Genomic DNA, 19074 nt, shown 5'->3' with positions numbered 1-19074 from the left:
CTGTGTACAAGAATATAACTACTATAATAATGCTCCTATGTACAAGAATATTACTATTATAATTCTGCTCCTGTGTACAAGAATATAACTACTATAATAATGCTCCTATGTACAAGAATATTACTACTATAATACTGCTCCTATGTACAAGAATATAACTACTATAATACTGCTCCTATGTACAAGAATATAACTACTATAATACTGCCCCCTATGTACAATAATATAATTACTATAATACTGCTCCTATATACAAGAATATAACTACTATAATACTGCCTTCTATGTACAAGAATATAACTACTATAATACTGCTCCTGTGTACAAAAATATAACTACTATAATACAGCTCCTATGTACAGGAGTATAACTACTATAATACTGCCTTCTATGTACAAGAATATAACTACTATAATACTGCTCCTATGTACAAGAATATAACTACTATAATACTGCTCCTGTGTACAAGAATATAACTACTATAATAATGCTCCTATGTACAAGAATATTACTATTATAATACTGCTCCTATGTACAAGAATATAACTACTATAATTCTGCTCCTGTGTACAAGAATATAACTACTATAATAATGCTCCTATGTACAAGAATATAACTACTATAATACTGCTCCTATGTACAAGAATATAACTACTATAATACTGCTCCTGTGTACAAGAATATAACTACTATAATAATGCTCCTATGTACAAGAATATTACTACTATAATACTGCTCCTATGTACAAGAATATAACTACAATAATACTGCTCCTATGTACAAGAATATAACTACTATAATACTGCTCCTATGTACAAGAATATAACTACTATAATACTGCCTTCTATATACAAGAATATAACTACTATAATACTGCTCCTATGTACAAGAATATAACTACTATAATACTGCTCCTATGTACAAGAATATTCTACTGTTCAGTCCAATCTTGGTAAGGGAGAGCTTCCTGTTGATGTTCACCACAGTCCTGGGAACGTGGGTAGCGGTGAAGTAACATCATGGTGATGCACCCTTTTTACTTTTCCCATATTAACTGTTCTGTTGGTTTTCTGATGAATCACAGCGGCAGGAATCTGTCTCAGACATGCAGAGCGTCTCCCATTAGCAGTGCACCATTAGGATAAGATATGTGACGGTTACAATGGTTGTTTTCATTTCTGGTGGGTGTCTGCGTCTTTAAATAAAAAGTTCAAAAACTCAATTAACTCCTTAACTTCCGCTTTCCTTTATCTCAGTGCAGAAACCAGCAATTATAGGTGGGCAAATGCAAGGAACTAAAGAAATTTCTCGACAGGGTCAAGTCCCTCATTTATTACTCATGTCAGAAAGCATTTTCCGCTAAGACAAACGGATTTAGTAATTTAACCACAAGTGCATTTCTGGAGATTAACTGTGCAAACCTCAAGAAACCAACAAAGAATCCACGATATTTACTGGTTTTTCACATTTGCAATAGAACCGCAATATGACTTGTGAACCAGCAACCATGACAAGGATCCCACCTAGATGGCAAGCATAGATGCAGCAGAGCTGGTGTAGCATTGCATACTCATGAAGGATATAAAATAGTGTATTACAAATGAAACCAAACTATTGAAATATTCATCCTGAGCTTCCAAGGTCATGAATACAATTCCAGAGCTACAGTATAGACTGACACTTATGCAGTCTAAGCAGTGGGATACAAGAAGTAGAGTAAGGCCAAGTTCACACTTTAGTTATTTGGTCAGTTATTTCCAGCAGTTCATTTCTATGTCATTGAGCTGGCTGACAACCCCGATGGCCGCCATCTAACGCCACATTTTGTGATATGTGTCAGAGAAGACATTGACGTCATGTTTATAATGTGATAATATTTTATTTCTGGAGCTGAGTGAGGTCAGGGGTTTGTAATCTGGAACATATTTCATCATCCTGTCAGGATTCAGCTAGAACAATGACAGCAATTGAAACAAAGTAGACTCGGGCAATGTGTACAGATGTAGCAGAGCTGAATTTGTAATTGAGTGTGTCAGTTTTTTGTTTGGAGCAGCGCTCCTTAAGCATCAGGACAGCATTCTGAGATATAGGGGGGTCTGAAAGTCCCTCTAAGGCTAGTTTCACACTAGCAGCAAGCAACTCCGGCGGGTGAACAGCCTGTCAGATTTGTGCTGCCGCTAGTGCACGCGTGCCCCCGGACTATAATAGGGCCAGAGCGGTAGTCTGGGGTCACGCGTGCACTATCGGCAGCACAGATTTGACAGGCTGTTCACCCGCCAGAGTTCCTTGCCGCTAATGTGAAACTAGCCTAAGATGTGAGCTCACCAGCTCTGTATATGCTCCACCCATGAGTAAAACCGGGCGGAGTCAGACTAGTCAGGGGCCGTCTCTCACCAGCCTTTTGGCTTCAGAAAGCCCTTTTGCTATGAATGTACAATAAACCCTATACCTTCTCAACCACATAGGTGACAATAGCAAGAAACATCAGCGATAAAGAATCAGTTAAACTGTTCAGTGCTGCGCCCTCATCATCCGCAGAGCCCTAGGCTGGAGCCCATATGTTGAATAGTGATGGTAAAGTTTCCCCTATGGCTGCAGGAGACAGCTGGGATCCACAGACCCATGCATATGGTGACGGCTGACACAGGGTCACCATGGGCAGTGTTCACATTGTGAGTTAATGCAGGGAAAGCAACTTGTCAGAGTCAAGGACGAAATGATGGAGGAGGATCACAAGACACCTGAAGGATTCATGGTACCTGCACTCTGATCTGCTCCTTCTAGGTGACTGGTACCAGTATGTATATAGTATACAGGGTCCATGGCTCCATATCTACACAAGCCCCCACTATACAGAGTACATGATCCATACCTACACAAGCCCCCACTATACGGAGTACATGATCCATACCTACACAAGCCCCCACTATACGGAGTCCATGGTCCATACCTACACAAGCCCCCACTATACAGAGTCCATGGTCCATACCTACACAAGCCCCACCATACGGAGTTCCTGGTCCATACCTACACAAGCCCCCACTATACAGAGTACATGGTCCATACCTACACAAGCCCCGTCATACGGAGTCCATGGCTCCATACCTACACAAGCCCCACCATACGGATTCCATGGCTCCATACCTACACAAGCCCCACCATACGGAGTCCATGGCTCCATACCTACACAAGCCCCCACTATACAGAGTACATGGTCCATACCTACACAAGCCCCCACTATACGGAGTACATGGTCCATACCTACACAAGCCCCGTCATATGGAGTCCATGGCTCCATACCTACACAAGCCCCACCATACAGAGTCCATGGCTCCATACCTACACAAGCCCCACCATACGGAGTCCATGGTCCATACCTACACAAGCCCCGTCATACGAAGTCCATGGCTCCATACCTACACAAGCCCCCACTATACAGAGTCCATGGCTCCATACCTACACAAGCCCCGTCATACGGAGTCCATGGCTCCATACCTACACAAGCCTCCACTATACGGAGTACATGGTCCATACCTACACAAGCCCCACTATACAGAGTCCATAGTCCATACCTACACAAGCCCCACTATACGGAGTCCATGGTCCATACCTACACAAGCCCCGTCATACAGAGTCCATGGCTCCATACCTACACAAGCCCCACCATACAGAGTCCATGGTCCATACCTACACAAGCCCCGTCATACGAAGTCCATGGCTCCATACCTACACAAGCCCCCACTATACAGAGTCCATGGCTCCATACCTACACAAGCCCCACCATACGGAGTCCATGGCTCTATTGCTACAAGCTGATAGTTACCCAGGTTTTTTATTACACACTTATCTCACCTCTTCCAGAAGTGGAAGGGTTACCAAAAAAGACTGCCAAGAAAGCTTGATAAGTAGATGATATTCTGGGCACGTAGCACATGGGAAAATGACCTGCACGGAAACTGCACAGCTTAGACCCAAAATATTCTCCTATGATTTCTGTCTAAGCGTCACAAGACTTCAGGACAGAAATTCTGAGCATAAATAGAAATGTCTAAAACCGGTCACTATTCACTGAGAGCACCAGCATCAAAGAGAATACAGCCTTACCATCCACTAGAGATCAGTGACATCACAAATAATGCAGCCTATCCATTAATAGACAGCGGTGACATCACTGAGAATGCAGCCTATCCATTCACTAGAGAGCAGTGACATCACTGAGAATGCAGCCTATCCATTCACTAGAGAGCAGTGACATCACTGAGAATGCAGCCTATCCATTCACTAGAGAGCGGTGACATCACTGAGAATGCAGCCTATCCATTCACTAGAGAGCGGTGACATCACTGAGAATGCAGCCTATCCATTCACTAGAGTGCAGTGACATCACTGAGAATGCAGCCTATCCATTCACTAGAGAGCAGTGACATCACTGAGAATGCAGCCTATCCATTCACTAGAGATCAGTGACATCACTGAGAAAGCAGCCTATCCATTCACTAGAGCGCAGTGACCTCACTGAGAATGCAGCCTATCCATTCACTAGAGAGCAGTGACCTCACTGAGAATGCAGCCTATCCATTCACTAGAGAGAGGTGACATCATTGAGAATGCAGCCTATCCTTTCACTAGAGAGCGGTGACATCACTGAGAATGCAGCCTGTCCATTCACTAGAGAGCAGTGACATCACTGAGTGCAGCCTATCCATTCACTAGAGAGAGGTGACATCATTGAGAATGCAGCCTATCCATTCACTAGAGAGCAGTGACATCACTGAGAATGCAGCCTATCCTTTCACTAGAGAGAGGTGACATCATTGAGAATGCAGCCTATCCTTTCACTAGAGAGAGGTGACATCATTGAGAATGCAGCCTATCCATTCACTAGAGAGCGGTGACATCACTGAGAATGTAGCCTATCCTTTCACTAGAGAGAGGTGACATCACTGAGAATGCAGCCTATCCTTTCACTAGAGAGAGGTGACATCATTGAGAATGCAGCCTATCCTTTCACTAGAGAGAGGTGACATCATTGAGAATGCAGCCTATCCTTTCACTAGAGAGAGATGACATCATTGAGAATGCAGCCTATCCTTTCACTAGAGAGAGGTGACATCACTGAGAATGCAGCCTATCCTTTCACTAGAGAGAGGTGACATCATTGAGAATGCAGCCTATCCTTTCACTAGAGAGGTGACATCATTGAGAATGCAGCCTATCCTTTCACTAGAGAGAGGTGACATCGTTGAGCCTATCCTTTCACTAGCGGCTGATTGTGGTCAGATGGGGCAGAGCTCACGTAGCCTCTTGACAAAATTCGTTTTCACTTCTAAAGAATTAAAGTAGGAAAAGGGTAATTAGGATGTTGTTGTCAGGGAGTAGTGAGACTCAGCTTCAAAGCTCAGCTCGCCACTCTCTGTGTAGGGGCGTCTATGCCACAATACTGCTCTGAGTAACGAGTGACATGACAGGAAACAGATGGGACGACTGTCAGTGGAGGAAGCGATGCCCCTCGCACTCACATTATCAGTGCCTACTAACCCTACCCATCCCCGATGTAGAACTGGCAGTACCGTCACTGCACCATAGATCATGTGCCTTAGGCCTGGGCTACGTGGCATCTGCTAAGAGTTGCATGGCTTTGGTCACATGACTAACCCAATAGTTGGTCAAAAAATTGCAGCTGTGACCTCCAAGAATTTTTGTTACTTCAAAGGAATTGTCCAGATTTTTTTATGCTGAGGATATGCCATCAATGTCTGACCCGAGACCCTGCCGATCTGCTGTTTCAGAGTAGCTCCGGTGCCAGAACTACACATCTCCGTTCACTGTGTCGCGGTCGGATCGGGTTACCGCAGCACTGCTCCCATTCACTTCAATGCGTAGATCTGCAGCCAACCTTCGGGGCCGAAGCTACTGCAGAGCAGCTGATTGGTGGGGGTGCTGGGTGCCAGACCTCTGCTGATCAGATACTGATGGACTGTCCTGGACAACCCATTTAAGGAAGCCTGTCTTGGTGAGAGGCTCCCCATTTCTGTGAGCAAGGGTGGAGCTTATCAAAGAAAAGGAGGAGCTTTAAATCCAGAGGTGCTTTGGCCTCAACAGAGGATCCCCCTCTATTAACTCAGTATTTCTCAACAGGGTTATGAAAATGGGTTTACAAAACTAGACAACCCCTTCAAGGATCTAAGAACAAAGAAAGGGATCAGCATGGGGGGGGGGTCTCTGAATTTGAATAGTTAACTTGGACCTGAAGTCTGTGACTATCTTAAAGGAAACATCTTGTATAGTTTGGTCATTCTCTCTCTCTCTTATGTTTTTTGCTTCGAAGTAAAGCATGCTTATCTTATATTTTTTTTTCCTCCATGTTTTTCCCTTCAACTAAGATAACCAAGGCATTAAGAACCACAAACACATGATTTTTCACATGAGGTACCGCAATGGGGTCCACCATCAGGGCAGATTTCTAAATATTTCAGAACATTGTAAAAGTGCAACTTTTACATTCATCACTGTCAAATTTATATCAGTCCGATAGCCACAGTGTTTAACCCTTGATATAAGTCTGATAGCTATTGTATTTAACCCTTTATCACCGTCTGATACCTACAGTATTTAACCCTTGATATCAGTCTGATAGCTATAGTGTTTAACCCTTTATATCAGCCTGATAGCTATAGTGTTTAACCCTTTATATCAGTCCGATAGCCACAGTGTTTAACCCTTTATATCAGTCTGATAGCTACATTGTTTAACCCTTTATATCAGTCTGATAGCTACATTGTTTAACCCTCTATCTCCGTCTGATACCTACAGTGTTTAATTCTTGATATCAGTCTGATAGCTATTGTATTTAACCCTTTATCGCCGTCTGATACCTACAGTATTTAACCCTTGATATCAGTCTGATAGCTATAGTGTTTAACCCTTTATATCAGTCTGATAGCTACAGTGTTTAACCCTTTATATCAGTCTGATAGCTATAGTGTTAAACCCTTGATATCAGTCTGATAGCTACAGTGTTTAACCCTTGATATCAGTCTGATAGCTACAGTGTTTAACCCTTTATATCAGTCTGATAGCTACAGTGTTTAACCCTTGATATCAGTCTGATAGCTATTGTATTTAACCCTTTATATCAGTCTGATAGCTACAGTGTTTAACCCTTTATATCAGTCTGATAGCTACAGTGTTAAACCCTTTATATTAGTCTGATAGCTACAGTGTTTAACCCTTGATATCAGTCTGATAGCTACAGTATTTAACCCTTGATATCAGTCTGATAGGTACAGTGTTTAACCCTTGATATCAGTCTGATAGCTACAGTATTTAACCCTTGATATCAGTCTGAAAGCTACAGTATGTAACCCTATATCAATCTGATAGCTACAGTGTTTAACCCTTTATATCAGTCTGATAGCTATAGTGTTTAACCCTTTATATCAGTCCGATAGTTACAATGGTTAACCCTTTGTGGTTGTAATCTGTGATTTCATTTTTCCTTTTACTGTAGCTAATTATGCACATTTTTTATATTTTCAGCAAGATTACTCCAGAGAAGGAATACTCCTACAATACTGTATATATTCCCCGCATCTTCCCCTCCCTTCGCTGAGAGGCGTTTATGACTTTTCCATATGCAAAAAATGACTTCATTTAAAGAGGGGAAAAATTAGAGTGAACACTGGGTGTGACTCCCTGGTCACAGCGAGGAAGCCCTTTCCAACATCCTTCTGCCAAGTTCTTATAAGCAGAAGCCAGCTTTCCAATCTGCATGACACCCGAGCCCCCAGGGCCCCCTCCTTACTACTGTCAGGGCCTCCCCATTCCCTTATACCTTCTAGATCTGGGTAGAAGAATTCTCACTAATTGACCCGGTTATGGTAATTACTTCCAGACACAAGATGTGACGCAGGTTTTCCCTTGTACAGATCGTACTTGTCGATGCTGAGTCAACTCGCTCATGGCGGCTGTTCATTTCCAGTTCTAGCCCGCCCCAAAAATCTGGTACTATAATAATAATCAAAGATCTCCTTAAAGTGGAACCCCTCTGAAGAAGCCTCATACACAGAGTATGATTAGCATCATGTACCTTCTCAGAATCTGCATTCATTTCTCTTCTGGGGACCCCTGACAGTACTCTGTAGGTCGTGGAAGTTCCCACCGCCTGCCTTGACTTCCTGTCTGGGTGACTACTACTGGAGTCCATGTAACTACAGAAACAGGAAGTTCTATCTTCTCTACAATGCATGGCCTCTTTATGCTGTGCAGGCTTGTTTTAGGACGTTCTTAGCAAGAACGGGGGGAACAACAGCCATGTATAAAGGGAGGGAATGGGGGCTAAAAAGGTAGCAGGATATGCTTTAGGCTGTTTTTTCAGCTGCTTCTTTTTCTGATAACTAGTAGGTGGCCACAATGTGAGTACGGGGGTATGAAAGAACCCCTAGGGCCCAGCCTTATTAACAATAATAAATATGGGTCTCAGTGATGGTCTGGAAGTATCGGTAAGTAACCTCCAGGGTGTAATCCTATATGCTGCCCCCTGCTATGAAATCTTATCCCCTGCTGTATGGGAGACAGTCAGCAATGCAGCCGCCTCCATGGAGTAGACAACACATGTCTGTGCTGAGGATGTGTATATAGCGGTGTATGAGGCGTAGTCTATAGGTATGCGGTGGGGGTGGTTGTCATGGAGTATTTCTAGTCTAGTCTCCTGGTACAGGGCTAGAGGTTCCCTAAGTGGCCTACTTAACTGCTAAGACTTCCTGGCAGGGGGGGGGGGGGGCAAACATGGGGTCTGCCAGCCAGACAGTGATCAGCCACCGACCACTGCCACTGGATGATGGACACTGTTCACTGGTGGCTGCTGGTTGGCGCTCCTAATGGGGGCACTCTGGCTGGTTCATAGGAGTACCCTAACTGGTCAGTATTCATGCAGGCACCATTCATAGGGGCTCACTAATTGGCACAGGTATAGAAGCACTTTGGCACCCTTCATGGGGCACTGTCTGAGGCCCTGGGGCCCTATAGATGGCACTAATCATGTTGGCTCTTTAAATCACGGGGCACTTTGGCTGGCACTCTTCTTGGGGACTCTCATGTCTGCATTATTTGGCGAGACTGACTCTATTCCCGCTGGTAATGTTAAAGGGGCACTCCAGCTGTCATCATAGGAGCAGGGTCAGAATTTAAAAGGGTTGTTCACCCCTGGGGACCTTTTCTACAGACCCCCCTGTAGCTGGACCTGCGGTGGAAATTATACTCAACTGATCTCCGCCACTGGGTCCCGGCTCCTTCTTCCCCTTGGGTACCACAGGTCTTGGGTCTACCCGTATTAACATCTGTTTTGACGCAGGTCACGTGGCTGCTGAAGCCAATGACTGGTCGCATGGATGTGCCACCCGTGGGTCATGTCAGTTAGTCACGACACAAAGCCGCGGCCACGTGACCCAACGTTGATAGGGGTAGACCCAAGACCTGCTGAGTCCAATGGGGAGCAATGGAACCCACCAACTCGGATCAGGTCATTATGATTCCCAAGGCAGGTCTGACCACGGGGTTCTGCAGAAAAGCTCCCGAAGGGTAAACAGCCCCTTAAGGGCACAGTCTATGTGTAAAAATTCTCTTGGGAATGTATCAAGGTTCTACAGTAGTTTTCTGCCATAGACAGGTCTCAAGGTTTGCTCCGAAATTTGCGACTTTTATAAAATAAAATGGGCGTGTCCTCTGTGGCCGGATATATTTACAGAATACCTGCGCACATTACACCAGCTCCTCCTTAATGCAGATTTCCTTTTCCAGTGCCTGTACCTCCCAAGGATGCACCAAAATTATTTTTGGATGCCACTCAGCCTTTCTTAAAGACAGGGTGGGGGGCACTGAAATCTTAACAACCGTACAGAGCGGGATGAGGCATCCAGCTTTCCCGGGCTTCTGAATGGAAAATCTGCTTATTTTCATGGTTGCCTAGTAGCGTTTTTGGCTTTGAGAGCAATATTAATTGCCACCCAGCTTTCCCAGAGACGGTCAGAGAATGACTGAAGCGTTTAGGGCATTCAATAATCTGGAGGAACTGAGGCCACGTGCCAGATTAAAGGAGTTTCACTGTACGGAGGGTTAATGTCGGCGGTGAATGACGGGGACGTGTTGCAGCACACACGTGTCTACAGAGACACATGAAGGAAATGAAGCAAGCGCTAAAGGCACAGGCGCACAATCTGCTTGGCTGCTGATCAGAGACCCGGGCGGTCCCAGAACAGAGCCCTCTCTATGCTGGCGGGGAAGGCAGCCATTCCATGAAAAAGGGGCAGGTGGGGAACAGATGGAGCCACCAACATTCCTCCCGCCCGGCCCTGCCGCTGCCATTCCTGCGCCATGTGGGAATCATTACCCCAAATTCCTGCTCCGAGCAGAGGAGCGAGCGCAGTCCTGTCATCAGCAAAGCTGGGTAAAAAAAGAGTCAAAATAAAAACCGCAACTGATTTGAAGAGTCATGGGGTAATAATTGCTTTAGGCCGAATCCGCACACGGCATTTTGTAGCGTTTTTTTGCAGCGTTGGCGTTTTTAGCCTCAGTAGGCTCTTTGTGATGCACGTTCTAAAACGAAAACGATCGACCCTCTTTTCTGATATTCATTTTTAGCCTGTTATGTTGCGGTCTATACTGAAAAGTTAAGAAATTCGGGATTTGGTGTTTTTAAGGTCCGCGCCGTATAAAAGAAAGAAAAAAATTACGCCTACTCTGAGTATGGAATAATTCCCGATGTTTTCCCATTAGGCTTCTCTGTAGAACTTAAAAAAATTACCTGAAAAATAAATTTTACAAAAAAACTGTATATGGAGGAAGTCTTTAGAAAACGGAAGAGTGGTTATCTGAAAAAATGTGGAAACACCGCAAAGGAGATTTATGAAACTGGTCTAATAGAAAAGGGGACTGTTGCCCATAGCAACCAATCACAGCTCAGCTTTCATTTTTCAAAAGCACGTTAAGAAATGAAAGCTGCGCTGTGATTGGTTGCTATGGCCAACGGACAGTTTTTGTCTTAGGCCTCTTTGACACGAACAATACGGATTGGCTCAGGATGCGTTCAGTGAACCTCGCACCATTTTGCAGGCAAGTTCAGTCAGATTTGTCTGCAATTGCGTTCAGTTTTTTTTCCACGTGGGTGCAATCCATTTTGATGCGTTTTTCATGCCCGTAAAAAAAAAAAAGGAAGGTTTACAAACAACATCTCCTAAGAGCCATCAGTGAAAGACGCATCGCATCCGGATTACACTGAAACCCCATTATCTTCTATGGGGCCAGGGCTGCGTGAAAAACGCAGAATATAGAACATGTTGCGATTCTCACGCAACGCAGAACTGATGCGGGGGGGGGGGGGGAAATGCTCATACAGACCCATTGAAATGAATGGGTCAGGATTCAGGATTCTCTGAAGAACGTAAAAAAAAAAAACGCCACAAAAAGGCACGTATCTAAAAACATAAAAACTTTATTAAACACCTGAACTTTTTTTTTCCCGCAGTTCGGCCATGCTCTGGGGTGTACCTGAAAGGCACCCGGGGTGAACAACCCCTTTAAGAACAGTGAAAAAAAGTGTGCGTGAAAAAAAGCCTTAGGCCTCATGCACACAGCCGTGGGGTTCCGTGCACACGGCTGTTTGAGGGCCGCAATACAGCCACGGCTGGGCAACGGCCATGTACATGAGGCCTAAAAAGAATCAACTACAGCCTACAGCTATTAGAGCATGCTGGGAGTTGTAGTTTAGCAACAGCTGGAGGGCCACAGATTGAGCATCCCTGGTCTAAAAGAAAGTATGTTGCCCCTAGCAACCAATCACAGCGCAGCTTCCATTTTTCAAAAGCACTGTAAGAAATGAAAGCTGCGCTGCGATTGGTTGCTATAGACAACAGTTTTTCTGTCAGTTTCACTGTGTTTTGCAGTGTTTTGTGTGGCATTTTAAAGGTTAAATATCTGCATCCAGATGGTAGAAATGCCACTTGCGCCAAAGTTAGAAATTTTCATACGGCAGAGTACAGCCTTTCATGACTTTTCCACACTGGTTGTGGTTATGATGTTACTGGCGGGGTTGTGGTGTCTTTAACGCCATTTTTCTCATAGACTTCTCTATAGGACTTTGAAAACACCCAAAAAATGTATGCCTTTTAAATGGCACATAATTTTAAAAAATGCTGTCAAAAAACACTTGGAAAAACAATATGGAAGAACGCTTCTCGTTTAAAAATCCTTAAAAATAGTACTAGGCCTTAAGAAAGCTGTCTAATAGTGAGCGCATCTTTGTTGCCCTTAGCAACCAATCAGAACTCAGCTTTCATTTTATAGGCTGCGTTCTGATTGGTTGCCACAGGCGACAAGGGAAGTTTTGATAAATGAGGCCTAAAGAAAGAGCTTCAGCCCCTCTATGTCAAATCCTATGCAGAATTTTTATAAATCTGCTTCTGGAAAAGCTGGGTGACAACCGCTATAGGAGCCATACTGGTTTCCCCCCAGCTTTTCCAGTAAGAACAGGCAAAGAAGAAGTCAATACCAGGACTGCTGGTGATCACGTGTGCAAATATCTATGGGACATTATTAAAAAATGAAGTCCCCATGACAACACTTCTTGCCCTGTAATCTGACAACTCCGTGTTGTCATAAGGACACTGGGTCTCATCACAATCAGTCAGGGATTTCCATTCTTTTCCTATAACTTCGCTAGAAAAATAAAAGTGAGACTCTGTTCTTAAGTGAAGTGTCCAAGCTGTGGGGCAGGAAGTGTTATCATAGGGACAAATCAATGGAGTGTTCCATAAATAAATGATGCGGGTGGCTTCCCGGCATTGTCATTTACTGTATACTCCACGACGTTCCGTGTGATCAATAATACATGGAACATTCTTTACCGGAAGCTTCCGCGTCCATTATTCTTGAACCGTCATATGTGAGGGCTAAGCACACGACCATTGTCGGACAGTGCCCGTATTGCGGCCCGCAAACAGCGGGTCTGATATATTCGGGCACCATCTATTTGTGCACCACATCACGGATGGGGACCCATTCAGTTGAATGGATCCGGAAGGTGCGGTACGGAACGGAGGCACGGAACCCCATGGAAGCACTACGGAGTGCTTCCATAGGTTCTCTGTTGGTGCCTCTGCACCTCAAAAAAGTGCCCATGCATTGGGGACCTCAATTTGCAACACAGACCTTAGAACTATTCAAGTATTCAAGTTTTCAGCCTATGAGAGTAAACAAGACTATTTCCATTCACTAACCGCAAGCTGAGATATTGATATCATAGGAAAGTAGCAAACATACCGTATTTTTCGCCCCATAAGATGCACCCACCCTCCCCCCAAGTAGGGGAAAAATGCCCCTGCGTCTTATGGGGCAAATACTAATGAGCAGGAAGCGGTGAAGGCTCTGTACTCATCGCTTCCTGGTCCTCGGCTGTCGGCTGTGCAGTGGCTGCGCACAGCATGAGGGCTGATGTGAGGCAATATGGGGCTGATGTGAGGCAATTATGGGGCTGATGTGAGGTAATATAGGGCTGATGTGAGGCAATATGGGGCTGATGTGAGGCAATTATGGGGCTGATGTGAGGCAAATATGGGGCTGATGTGAGGCAATATGGGGCTGATGTGAGGCAATATGGGGCTGATGTGAGGCAATATGGGGCTGATGTGAGGCAATTATGGGGCTGATGTGAGGCAATATGGGGCTGATGTGAGGCAATATGGGGCTGATGTGAGGCAATATGGGGCTGATGTGAGGCAATTATGGGGCTGATGTGAGGCAATATGGGGCTGACGTGAGGCAATATGGGGCTGACGTGAGGCAATATGGGGTTGCTGGGGGCTCTTATCTGAGGTCTGATAGGGGGTCATTCACATTGGGGTCTGAGCTGAGGTCTGATTGGTGGTCTGACCTGAGGTCTAATTAAAAACATTTTTTTCTTATAGTCCCCCTCTAAAACCTAGGTGCGTCTTATTGGGCGAAAAATACGGTACATTAGAGAAGAACTTTTCAGTAAACACTAAATCAGAACAACACAAAGTGATATTTCAGCCAAGTAACAGGCGAGAACTGCCTGGAAGGTGAAACCCCAAAGAGCCTTGAAGTCTAAAATGGACAACCCCTTTAAGACACCGCAATTTTTTATTTTTTTTTGCGTAAATGCCAAAGAATGAGCATCGAGCCCTAGAAAGTATGGAACTTCCAAACGGGCAGTTTTGTGGCTCATATACATTAAAAAATTCCCCTTTTGCCGACACCTACCAATGTGTTCCGTGGAAAGTGGGCGGGGCTTTAGTCCACCTGCGCAGGTAAACGCACATAAGATCCGCACAAATTTCCATGTGGATTTATGTGCCTTTGCGCACCAAAATTGCGAAATTTGATGCGGTTTTGCCGCAGATCTCAATTCCGCCGCTAAAACCACAAACATAACTGACATGCGGCACGTCCATTTCCGCACAGAAAAAATCTACAAAGTGTACATGAGATTTGTGTGATCTCAGACACTTTGCTGGTTCTGTAACACGTTTTTTTCGGTACGGGAATCCACGCTGAAAAAACGCACGTATTCTGCAACGTGTGCAGCTGGCCTTAGGGCCGAGAGTCGGAATATCAATTTATATCAGAGAAATACCTCGACCGTTCGTCACGGGGGAGGTTTAGCAAAAGTAGTGCAAAGAAATAAAGGAAGTACAACATTTTTTGCGGGATTGCCTGACGGAAAACGCCTCAAAAGGGGCGGGACTTATGAAAAGGTGACCCAAAATGGTTATTTCGGGGAGGATTTGTGGACATTTACTATGAAGGTTGACATTTTGAAGGAGACCTCCATCCACTGATCTGATTGGCTGCTCCTTGCACCTCTGCATCCTACGTCCCAGTTTTTAACTGGCGAGGCCCTAAGTTTGGGGCCCTCAGATTCAGACCTCTACGGATCCGAACCGCCATCCCGGTTCTTCACCGCCGCTCAGCAACAGCCACGTATGAGCGCAGCCGCAGACACTGTAATTATCAATCGCATACAATTACCAGACCTGTAATTACTGGGAATCGTCTATGTGAAAACTCAGGCCCTTAAGGGAGAAGAGCAGGAGAGCGAGAAATCACACAGAACCTCTGCCACAGGTTGCAAATTGTCGCACTGTCCCTTTAAGAAAATGTGATCAGAAAACAAATATATTTGAAACGTAAAAAAAAAAGGAGGGAGGTGAAATGTGAACAGAGAACGAGCCAACGTGGTGACGTCAGGTCTCTTCCTGTGCTCTGCCAGTTTCTGTGTTATTCACAGCAGCACAGAGAGTGTAAGCATGACACATAACATGATGAGTGATTGTCTCGGTTATGCCATTTCTTTTTTAATCCGCACAGGATGTTACGAGATTGACTCTTCGGGGGGGAAAGAACATAAGTTGTAATATTTGTATTAACCCTTTGTAGCCACAAATGGGCGTCGATTCGTGAACCTATGACCCAGACGATCGCGGTCCCTTTAACGGTCTCCCATGCACACAGGCATAGCGGAACAGTATTGCTACCAGGCAATCGCTTAATGGCAGTCGCTTTGCGGAAAACTGGCCTTTAGTGTAAACAGATACAAGGCATTGGCCACGTTCAGATGCCTCAACGACATACGCTCCCAATAACGGCCGTGCCTCCGTCGCCCCCTACAGACTGGGCCGAACAGTCGTTTGTGACCTCTCTGGCTCACTTTATACAGTTCATATCATTTGTCGTGTCCTGGCAGTGGAAGGGTTAATCCTGATAATTGCCGCATCTTCCATACCGCTCCTTAACCCCTCCTTTAGGCTAGGTCTACACGACGACGTTAATGTCGCGCGACAATTTTTATAATGGTAGTCTATGGTGTCGCACTGCGGCATGCGACATGCTGCGACGGCGACACGACAGTCGCAAAAAACCCATTCAAGATGGATTTTTCTGCGACTGTCGCGTCGCGGCGCGACACCATAGACTACCATTATAAAAATTGTCGTGTGACATTAATGTCGCAGTGTAGTTGTGCCCTATGCGTCGCGCCACACATGTCGTCGTGTAGACCTAGCCTTACCAGGGCCACCAGTCAAACAAAGATTGAAAAGGCCTAATGATAAGAATGGATAGCCAATATAACCTTACGACACTTAAGGAGTTAACGTCTTAAAGCTATAGAAGCAATGCCGTGAGCCTGCAAAACTATCGTAGGCGATAACGCGTCGCCCACGCTATATATATAATGCACCTTCCTGGCAATCAGTGGGTTAAAACCCCCCTGTTATATCATATCCATGGTTATCATACAATTGCATTTAACCCCTTCATTATACGCCCCTATACTTCATACAGCTTCCTGGCAGTCAGGGGGGTTAATCCATGCCCTCATGTACGTCTTGTGTTCCGTTAACCCCTTCATTATACACCCCTATACTTCATACAGCTTCCTGGCAGTCAGGGGGTTAATCCAAGCCCTCATGTACGTCTTCTGTTCAGTTAACCCCTTCACGGACAGGTACAACTCACGGGCCATGCCGCTTCCAGGCCGTCAGGGAGTTAACCCCAGCGCTTCTCCCTCATATGATCATCTTCTTAAAGATTCTGCCAGTTAACCCTTTCCCAACTGGGTAAAAAAAAAAAAAAAAAATTATAATAATAATTGTCACCATGGACAGAAAGAGTTAATGCCCCAAGGCATCCTGTATTGACTGAAGGACTGAGACACATCATGCATAGAATCCATACTGCACGCAGCGTCCTGGCGGTAGAAGGGTTAACACCCCCCCAAGCCCTTCTGCCGTTAACCCCTTCCTTGCCAGCGTTGTCACCACCCAGCACAGAAATGGTTAACCCCGGTGATACATTTGGTAAAACTTGTTACAGAAAGAGAAGCAACAATGTTTCTCTTTTTCTTTTCCTCCATGTGGTTAATTGGATTCAGATGTCCCCCCCCCCCCCATGGACTGGACCGGCTATTAACCCCTTCAGACAAGTCTCCGAGTCCTCGCAAGTTGCATCATTTCAAGGCTTGCTCCATAGAGGGGCCGCAGAGATAAAGATGAGCCCCTCTGAGTTGGGCAGCCAGAGAAGGGGGTCTCACTTACCATCCTGCCCAGAGGACTCCAGGTGCTCAGCCAGGTCACATCCAAAGGCTCCTTTCCTTTTGATCTTCGCCTTGGCTCCCTTGTTCTTCATGAGTTGGTCCAGAGAGGAGCCCCCCTTACCCCTCCCAGTGGAAATCAAACCAAGTTGTGGGTAATGCAGCGATGAGAGGGGGGTCGGAGTGCTATAGGGCGGCCAACATTGGGGATGTCCCAGCTCCTTCCAAGTCACTCCATGGAGAACCCAAGCAGCTCTGGGCAGGAGAAGATCAGCTGTCACCCCAGGGTGGGGGGGAGGAGGGATGGAGGCTGCAGGACCTAGAGGCTGAGATTTGGATGGACAGAGGGATCACATCCTGGGAGGCAGGCGGCTGGGTGGTGGCACCTTGGCATCTGGATCCAGGAGAGGGCACAGTGTGCCAGGCTCAGCAGAACGTCACAGGAGCTTGCACTCCAAGGCGCACCATGTCCAGTCCCAGAGGCTGCAAATGACTCTTTTTGACCTATCTGTAATTTTTTTTCCTTCTTCCTCCTTTTCTTACAAATCACTGGGTTCTCCAGCTCAGGAAATGCTGTTAAGGAAATGAGGAAGGAGAAGGAGGGGGGCTGCTTGTTTTTTTGGCAGTGTGAGAGGGGTGGGGGGATGTGGTGGTATGACAGGGGGGAGGGAGGGAGAGTAGTCCTGACATGCACCGCCAGATAACGGGACAGCAAGGACTGGACTGAAGGAAAGCTCTTCTCCAGGTCCCAGCCCAGAACTTGTCACGGCGGAGGAGTGGCGCTGGATAACGCTGGAGGGTCCCGGATACGGATAGGGGTTACTACGCTATTAGGCGTCTGTCACTTTAAGGCGTCGCTCACACGAGTGATACGGAACGAGTCCGGGGGCAAAAAAACGGAAGTTAAAAGTTTTGTCTGCGATTGCGCTCAATGGGGGGTCCTTTTACTAACAGTTTTGCGCCTCTTTTTGGCGACTTTTTAAACGCCCTTGAAACAAAATTTGTCACGGGGGTGTTTTTACACCACACTGGAGACAAAAAAGTGACAAGGGAGTGGTGGGGGCTGTGGCGGCGGACCCCGGACCCAGCAAATTTACTAATATGACGGGAAAAAGGCTTAAAAGATGCTGGAAAATTGGCTGGTGTAGATTTTCCGGAAGATTAGCGAAGATGCGCCTAATTTATGACCAGGATACCGTCTTCCCTGCCGTGCCCTTAACGCTTAATGCCCCTGCGACAAATATTGCGTTTAAAAAGTCGCAAAATAGGGGCTGTGTGAAAATTTTACGCCAAAAAGAGGCATAAAACTGTTAGTAAATGACCCCCAAGGAGTGGATGGTAAAGGGGGAAAAGCGGACAGCAAAACCCATACGTGGTGTGCGTGAGCCTTTATGATAAGGGCTTGTTCACGCGACCGTATGTATTTTGTGGTCCGCAAAAATACGGATGACGTCCGTGAGCATTCCATATTTTGCGGAACGGAACAGCCGACCCCTAATAGAACAGTCCTATCCTTGTCCGTAATGCGGACAATAATAGGACATGATCTATTTTTTTGCGGAACCGAAATACAGACATACGGAACAAAAAAAAACGCCCAACTGGTGTACAAAGCACAAAAACCTGCCGTGCGCCAAAATTGTGTCGGAAAAGGGCACTTTTTATGTCCAAAAGTGTCGCAAGTCCATTAGTAATTGCGCCCCAATGTGCCTGGGGCTGGAGTAGTTTTCACTCTTCTATTAGGCCCCTTGCAGACGAGCGTGTGCGGATTAGGTCCGGATGCGTCAGTGAAAAATGCGCAATTTCACAAACGCGATCGCAGTTTTGTCTGCGATCGCGTTCAGTTGTTCAGCTTTTATCGCGCGGGTGCAATGCAATTGAATGCATTTTGCACGCGCGTGATAAAAAACTGAAGGTGAACATCTCTTAGCAACGATCCGTGAAAAACGCATCACATCCGCACTTGCTTA

The 19074-nt window shown here is 45.7% G+C and overlaps 1 protein-coding gene across 1 annotated transcript in view; it reads right to left on the bottom strand.

The window, feature by feature from the left end:
• The window catches only part of ARHGAP31 (Rho GTPase activating protein 31), a 173639-nt gene extending 155925 nt beyond the window's left edge, over positions 1–17714 (bottom strand). The window contains exon 1 of the mRNA XM_044284094.1: positions 17109–17714. Coding sequence (XP_044140029.1) covers positions 17109–17199 — 91 coding nt within the window. The 5' untranslated portion in view covers positions 17200–17714. The remainder of the gene's footprint in view (positions 1–17108) is intronic.
• Positions 17715–19074: the final 1360 nt, after the last annotated feature.

This window comes from Bufo gargarizans, chromosome 3, assembly GCF_014858855.1.
Source record: "Bufo gargarizans isolate SCDJY-AF-19 chromosome 3, ASM1485885v1, whole genome shotgun sequence".
NCBI classification, from domain to species: Eukaryota; Metazoa; Chordata; class Amphibia; order Anura; family Bufonidae; genus Bufo; species Bufo gargarizans.
The sequence above is the reverse complement of the archived record's forward strand: the minus strand, read 5'-3'. Positions and strand labels throughout refer to the sequence as shown.